The following is an 8,296-nucleotide window of genomic DNA, read 5'->3' as shown; positions in this document are numbered from 1 at the left end:
TTTTTTATGCAAAAAACCAGATACACAGCAAAAACTTAAATTATTTTTTTGATAAGGATTTTTTCGCAGAATCCCAATTCTACTGAACAAAGTCAACGAGCAATCACTTTGATCGGTTCAAATTAGGGCGATTTTCTAAATCCATAGACGACATTTGATAAAAACTCTCAAGAACAACCAATTATTCCTTGAAACGAATTTAGAAAACAGGTCAATAAAGCGGAACAAAAACAGTTATTTTGTCATCCAATAACCTGTAAAATTAACCAAATTTGATCCTTTAATTGTACAATTGCTGTGTTACCTGAAAAAAAAAAAGAATGATGTCAATCAAATTATAATTTTCTTCTCTGTAATTATTAAATCACATTTACCATCAGTTTTCTAATCCAACAAATTGAAATCTTCAAAATGAAGTGACAACACTTATCTGCTCAAAACTTATCTGCGCGTCTTCCGACTAGTTGTAAATTATAGCGACTTTAGATATTTCAAACTCAATGAACGAAAAATCAAAAACATCACCCATAGCAACAATGGATAGTCAATAAACCAGCCGAAGTGAAAACGACCGAAAGTATGGGGGATATAAAAACCAGCCGAAATTCATATAGTTTGTGTTGAGGTTTATTTGTTTTTAGTATCTGTTACATAATTGTTTAATGACTTATTTATGTAGTAGCTGGTTTATGACGACTGGTTTACATACCACCAGCAATAATGAATTCCAAAATATACCAAAAATTGAAACATTTTGCAAAAAAATCTTCCTCGGAAAAATAACTGCTACCTACAATTTTCTTCAATTGTGTCAGCCATTAGACCTAAAAAAATTATCATTTGGACACAACTCAGAACCCAAACTCTGTTCCGTTTTTAAAAAAAGTCCAACGAACAAACAGTTTTTTCTTTAGTCAATTATCTCTCAAAATTTGCCCTCTTGCGCTTCCATTTTCTGAATAATTCTGCTCAGGGCTTTTTTCGAGTCGCCCTCTGGGAAGTTTCCCATGTCAAAGTACTGTGGCGCAATAGAGACTAGCCACTCTGGTTTGGCGTCAGTCACTGTTCTGATGTAGTTCTTGGTGGTGAGCACAAACTCGTTGTAGACTACCCAATCTGGCTTGTGGTCCAGACATGTGGACGGATGCAGCTGGACCACCTAAACAGGATATATATGTGTTAAAAATCACTATCTCACATTTAACATAGAAGCGGGAATGGACGTTTATTTATACAACGTTCGAATTTCGAGGAAAAAAATACATCATTTTTTATTAAAGAGCTTTGAATTTCAAGAATTGTATTTGATCGGAACTTTCTGTAAGTTATCCTATTTAGAGAAAACAGGGTAACTTTTTATATTCAGCCAGGAATTCAGAGACTTAAGTCCATTTTTGAAACTATAAGTCATCCACGTTTTAGATGAATTTTACATGAGCTTCACACTTCAGCTGCTCGATTGTGGAGTTTCCCTTCCTTTCAACATAGGAAATGAACTGAATGAAATCAAGTTATGTGTTAACATAAGAGAACATAAGAGAACACCATTTCGTTCATTTGTACGATAAAAAATCATCACGATCTAAGTGAAAACCATTTCGTCTATTTACACCAAGTGGCAACGGATTAACGCTGAACTCACTGCTGATTGTTTCCAAACTACTGTCCATAAAAACATCTACAACACATGAATTTAAAAAATCTTAGAGGGTTGCTGCACAAGGTGCCCAGAATGTTAGCCCACAAAATTCGATGCTTAAAATTTAAACGCTTGACTAAAAAAATGAAAATTAACTTTTTCAACGCATGTTTAACTTTCTGAAATTTTTTGTTCCCTTAGCTTCAGCTTCAAGAATTTAAAAAATTAGACAAAAACAAGGTTCAAATAAATAAAATCTGCTTGTGGTGATCAATAGCCCGGATAAGCAAGATTACTCTTCGGCTGTACACTAGTTTGAAAAACAACAAGAAAACACAGGCAAAGAGGAACGATGAGAAGCGATGCAACACAAACGCTAAAAGCATCAGCCGATAAAATTGGTGAAAAAAACTAGGTTTACCAAAATTTTCTTGTCTCTATAAGAGATCAATCTATGCAAACAAGCCAAAGAAGACTTTCGAGTTTTAAATTGATAACGGAGCAACACTACCGAAGCGGAAACAAAGCCGACAGAAAAACTTAGAGGTCCCCCTAACAATTTTTTAGAAAAACTTTTAAGCCTCGCTGAAACTAAAACGAACAACGCTTGCAACTACAATGAAACTTGCTTATGGCACAAGAAAAATCCATGATGAGGCACCTAAGTCGACAAAACTTGAAAAAATGAAAAACGAAATTTAATCTTCAACCGAAAAAAAAATCAATTCCAAATGAACTGAAAAAAAATAAGTCCCGACCGGGACTCAAATCCAAGATCTTAGGGTGCAAAAGCGACTGCATTACCTGAAAGTTGCTAAGGTTCAATAATAAAGCAAGTTCAATTTCTTACAGATTTGTAAGAAAAGTTGTTTACGGGAGCAAAATCTTGTTCCTGATTACAAGACACTTGCTCACGCAAGTAATAAAAAACATTTAAGCAATTGTAAAATTGGCTTTTTTCATAATACTTTACCATCCCATCTATCGTAAAAAAAGACTCTTTAGAAAAAAATGATGTGGGGGATCGTCATGAATTTAACAGCCCGTCTTCACGCGCCTCTGAACCTGTATAGCATTGAACCTTAAACTTTTGAATTTCGAAGAAAAAAGTAGATTATCTTTAAACTCGTTGAATTTGTAACAATTTATCATGGACACTTTTTTGTTAAAACTAACCCAATTTGAGAAAACTGGATCAATAGGCAAAAGTTATATTTCGCTGGGAAATCTGATAATTTATTTCCATTTTCAAAGTTAGAAGTCGTGAAATTTACACTTTTGCTGTTCGATAGTGGAGTTTGCCTTCCTTTTAACAAACGAAATGAGCTGAACTTGAAAAGAAATCACAAGTCAAACAGCAAAAAATCAAAATTGAGCGTGAACAAATTTTAAGACTTTTTCCTGAAAAAAATCAAAAAAAAAATCAGCAAGACCTGTATAAGAGTACTAACTACGTTCATTAATCTTAAACATTTTGTAGTATATTATAATCGAATCTATTAGAATACACTGATAATTTTTTTAATACACTAATAACTGTCTTGCTGAAACTCTCTTTTTCAAAAGTTTGTTCAAATTCAATTATTTATTACCTTAAACTATGGTTGCTTTGCACTCTTTCATCAATATCTCAGAAACCAACTTCGATAGATCACAGATGTAATTCCTTCACGAATACCTTTATAAATTTTAATTTACACTTCAAATGGGAAATCTAAAAATTAAATTCCTTTTTCAAAACTAGAAGTCAATCATGTTTTTTGTGACCTTTACTGTTTCTGTTCGATAGTGGAGTTTGACTTACTTTTAAAAAAAGAATGAGCTGAACTTATAAAGAAATCATAAGTCAAACCGCGAAAAAGTAAATTTGAGCCTGAACAAAAAATTTTAGACTTTTTTCTGAAAAAAACTAAAAATAAAAAAAAATCATCGCGACCTACATAACCTATATACTACGTTCATCGACTCTTAAAAATAACAAACGCGCTATGAAAATTAAGGAAATACGAAGTAACTATGCCTTAAAATGTTTTTAAAAAATCCCATCTACGCGAATCGAACCTCCAGATTTTGAGTCTAACGTCAACAAAACGGCGCCAGCGGCCATTAATGACTTCAAATACCAGCCACCAATAAAGCATATATTATTAAATTTTCAAAGCTTGACAGCATAAGTGTTATCAGAATCAGCGCTAAAAAGGATTCGTTTGATAACAATACACTAAATTAAATGAAAACAGAAGGAAACTCCATCCTTTGGAAAAGAAGCCAAGAAAATAAGCAGACAACTATAGTCTGGCACAAAAACAAGAATTAAGGTCCTGTCTGGAATCGAACCACGTGTCGTCCCAAGCATGCAAGTTACCTTGATCTTAAGTGGGCAAAGAGAGAAGCTGGAACTTGATATATAACAAAGTAAGTCGAGTACAGTGCGAAAAACGCCTAGTACACAATTGCAGCACTCTTGCTAATCGTAAGGGCAAACTTGTTCATTTACATCAATAAAATATCCCAAGTTACTGACCTGATTGTCCTTAACGGTCAAGTAGTGTCCACTTCTCTGCAAATGAGCAGTCTGCATGAAGAATCCAGTGACGAGTGCCTTGCGGATGTTGATGTAGTAATCTCGACTGGCGAAGTCAGTGCTCGCCCTCTTTAGTTCAAACCGGTCCATGATTCTAGCCAGCTGAAGTCTCACATTGTCCGCTGATTTCAGAGTCCTAAAAACATGCAAGAAAAATAATTGCATTTCCAATCTATGCACAGCAAACAGCAACATTGATTGTATTTTTAACAGCCTATATTTAAACTTCGATGTGGAAACGCAAATATCTTTAATGACTAACACATCGAAAAAATTGACAGTTGAAAGGAAACCAAGTTCTAATGTAAAATTCCGATAAGACAACGATACACAAACAAAAATAGGAAAATTATTAAAGATTATTCTAGAACGATCCAATTAACCTGTAGTTAATGAAGTTATCGTAACACCACTGAGGATCGTCATGATTCTGCTTAAACGCATGATACACATTCAACAACGTCAAGTGATCCCCATCAATGTGAGCGAACCTCATTTTCGCTTCATCTGCTGCTTTTTTCAACTCATTCGGTCTTGTAAAGCATTGAGGAACTGAGAGCATTGATACTATAGATAGAATCTCATTGGAACAGTTGTAGTCCGCAGAAGCGATTAACATCTTTGCCAGTTGTGGGTCCAGAGGAAACTCTGCCATCATGCTTCCTAGGGGAGTCAGGTCGCCGTTATCGTCCAGGGCATTAAGGTAGTTTAGGAGTTCCAGGGCCCGCATTAGAGTTTCGGGAGCAGGAGGGTCCATGAAGTCAAAATGAACCAAATCATCAATTCCTGAAAACAAACGAAAACTGTTCTTTCTTCTCTCTCTACACTCCGACCAGAAATTTGTGAAATTTCTGAGTGAGATTTGAATAATTTTTTACCCTTTCATTTCATCTCAAAAAAAATCAAGATTACAGGGATAGTCACAGAAGTTTCGGGCCATTTTTATAAAAAGCTCAAGAATCAAAAAACGAAATTTGAAGTCGAGATCCAAAATGACCAATTCTTTAATAAAAATTCCCGTCTCTAGAAGTGATTTGATAAATATCTCACCCAATTTCTTTAATTGCAGCACAACCATTCCCAAATTAGACCTCAAGATCTCTGGGTAAGTGTTTTCTTGCATTTCACTCTTGTACGCATTCTCAGTATACAGCCGGAAACACTTGCCCGGCTTAGTTCGTCCCGCTCTACCCGCTCTCTGCTGGGCCGACGCTTTACTGATTGGCGAGACCAAAAGAGACTCGACCCTGATGCGCGGGTTGTACACCTAAAAAGCAAGGACATTCACGTGACTACTGAACTAGACTTCCAGGCTTCCTAATTCAACCTCAAACTAAAACGACCCGAGTTTTTTGGCCCAAACTATGCAAAATAATTTGCACTATACCAATTCTGGTCAAATTCTTGAAGCAATTTTAGTTTTAGTCTCATCTTTTTAGTCAATCCAGTTCGATAAAAAAACGCTTTTCAAGTTTCCGATTTTGTTCTTTTCAGACACAGCGCTGGTTTAATTTATCCGGACCAGGTCCAAATCATCACAACCCTGCATTACCCATAATTTTTTTTTAAATAAAATATATCTTTCGTTTTCTAAGAAAAAATAACTTAAGTTGTCAAAGCAACTGAAAAAAGTCAGTCTTCAGAAACTTCGAAGCCAAAGTCATTATTCGGTTTTACCTTCTGTTTTGAGAATCCCGGATCAATCACAAACACGACGCCGTCAATTGTAAGCGAAGTCTCGGCGATGTTAGTAGAAATGACACACTTTCTGCCAATGGCCCCGTTCGGTCTGTCGGCCGGAGGGGGCTCAAAAATTCTCTGTTGCAGATTTGGAGGTAATGTTGAATAGAGCGGAATAGTGCTGAGTAGGCCCACATCAGGTCCCAGGTTGTCCACTTCTTTTCCCAGTCGCTTGCAAGCTTCTTCGATCTCTTCTTGACCAGTTAAAAAGAGAAGAATGTCCCCTTTGACCTCTTCGCACATGTGGATTTGGACCACTGTTCGTATTGCTGCTTCCAAATAATCTCTAAACACATTCATTCTATTCTATGGATTCTTTTCCGTATATCTCGTATTTAGTCTGCTTCATTTCTATCTATCTTACTGTGAATCAAAACCCTAATTTGTCTTTAAGGTACCAGCCTTTGCAACATATCCTTTTTGCCTAAAGTTCTCCACCACGAACATATCTTGCAAACCGAATGACTTGAACTTGATAACGCTTGAAAAAGCCTGTGTAGAGTTTAGGCGGTACGAAATATCGAGCAAAAGAACGAAGTAAAAAAATAACAAAGATACCCGCAAACTAAAAGGGTCTGAACGAAAAACTAGAACTTAGCCCCACTTGACAGTAATCGTAAAATAGGCAAATTTGTCAATAGTATATGTAGAATTGTAACTAGAAAAACAAAAAAAATCTTTTTAAAAAAATTTCTTGTGGAAAGTTTTTGATTCTCAAATTGGCACTAAAAACTTTAAATAAATTTACTCGAGTTTGAAGAGGTCTTCACGGCGTAAATAAAAAATAAGCAATAGTAGGCCAGCTCGCTCGCTTTATTTGCTCAAATTTAGACTAAAAACCAAAATCATCGAACCCGTTTATCTCAAAACTGAAAGATAATACAAAAAAAAACTGAAAAATAACATACTAATTCAGATGAAAGAACAACAAGAGCGCCAAAAAAAACCGGCTAATTTGAAAAAATCATCGGAAGCGAACGTCTTGAAACATGCAACTGGATAGATAACTAGCGCCTAATTGGAGAGCAGGAGAATGGAAATAGAACGGAATCAATGCAAGAAAGCATCGGTTAAAGTCATGAACAAAGCGAACACACTTGTAAAAGGATTAGACGAGAAAGACATCTCAGTTGGTCATCGACTTCCTTCCAAAACAGCGGCCCTCAAGCCAATGATTGTGAGCTTGAACAGATGTATAAGCAAAGTGCAAATGATAACGAAGAGGAAAATGCTGCAGAAAGGCGTTTCTAATATCCAAATAACTCGATGGACTGAGTTAGCCGCGAATAGAATTTCTAAAAAAAAGATGAAATCGGACGAACATATTACGTCAAATGGACCAACGATGTGGCAATATTCTCTGAGCTGAAGGCTGACAATAAAGTATATCGTGTTAATGGGTTGTATGAAGGTAAGATGTCCTTGAATACTTTTTTTCTGATAAGAACAAATATTTTCATGTTTTTAGGAACAACCTGTTGCCAAAAAAGCAGTTGCAAAAATTCTTTAAATGTGTTGCTATTGACTGTTCGTTCTTTGCGTAAACATCATGAAGATATAGAAGAATTTCTCAGTAGTCTCGAGTCTCCAAGCAATATACTATACCTTACAGAAAATTGGCAAAATGAAATCGACGAAACTAAAGTATTAATTGCAAGGCTTCCATAGGATGCTAAGAAAAAAAGAAAAACAAGAGGAGGTTCTATGATTCAGCTAGTTGCAGAAGTTGTTTCAATTGATCAATTACATTTCAATCTGGCAGAATCTATTTCAGTCCTTGTAGAACACAAGGAACTAACAAATCATAATCGTAGTAGCTTACGTTCCTCCTCGTTTAGACAAAAATCAGTTTGGCGATGAGTTGGATAAAAAACTTACTCAACATAAAACACCGATTGTCCTGGCAGGGGATTTTAAAATGAATATACTCAAGCTCAACAATCTACAACAAGCTTATCTTGATTCTGTAATGCGCTTCGAAATAAAAATGAGACAAGAATTGATGAGAGTGTTGAGGTGCTCATATTTGAATGCATTTTGATCATTATCCTCAGTCTAAAAGGCAATAATAATGGGAAAATGATTAAAAGAAATCATATTGTAAAATGTCTTTATTATAGAAAAATAAATTGGATGATTTCCTGATAAATTTGAACAAAAGTTTGAAGTTTCAAATAATGTCAACAAATATAAAATTGATACGGCCTACAATTATATTAATGGATGTCGGATTGAATCAGAAATTGAGCTTGCCCCGCTGCGAATTTACATCCGAATAAAAAGCCAAATGCACAATGGTTTGAAAAAAATTAAAAATTCAATTCTGCGGAGGA

General features: G+C 35.4%; 1 protein-coding gene across 2 annotated transcripts in view; it reads right to left on the bottom strand.

Annotated features, from left to right (window-relative positions):
• Positions 1 to 321: 321 nt before the first annotated feature.
• Positions 322 to 8,296, bottom strand: part of LOC134852881 (putative pre-mRNA-splicing factor ATP-dependent RNA helicase PRP1) — a 53,991-nt gene continuing 46,016 nt past the window's right edge. For both annotated transcript variants that reach the window (XM_063868726.1, XM_063868725.1), the window contains exons 5-9: positions 5,901 to 6,249; positions 5,274 to 5,490; positions 4,607 to 5,009; positions 4,164 to 4,359; positions 322 to 1,159 (exon numbers count right to left, since the gene is read on the bottom strand). In XM_063868726.1, coding sequence (XP_063724796.1) covers positions 926 to 1,159; positions 4,164 to 4,359; positions 4,607 to 5,009; positions 5,274 to 5,490; positions 5,901 to 6,249 — 1,399 coding nt within the window. In that variant the 3' untranslated portion in view covers positions 322 to 925. The remainder of the gene's footprint in view (positions 1,160 to 4,163; positions 4,360 to 4,606; positions 5,010 to 5,273; positions 5,491 to 5,900; positions 6,250 to 8,296) is intronic.

The sequence above is a fragment of the Symsagittifera roscoffensis genome, chromosome 8, assembly GCF_963678635.1.
Source record: "Symsagittifera roscoffensis chromosome 8, txSymRosc1.1, whole genome shotgun sequence".
NCBI classification, from domain to species: Eukaryota; Metazoa; Xenacoelomorpha; order Acoela; family Convolutidae; genus Symsagittifera; species Symsagittifera roscoffensis.
Note: the sequence above shows the minus strand (reverse complement) of the source record. Positions and strands in the feature narration are given on the sequence as shown.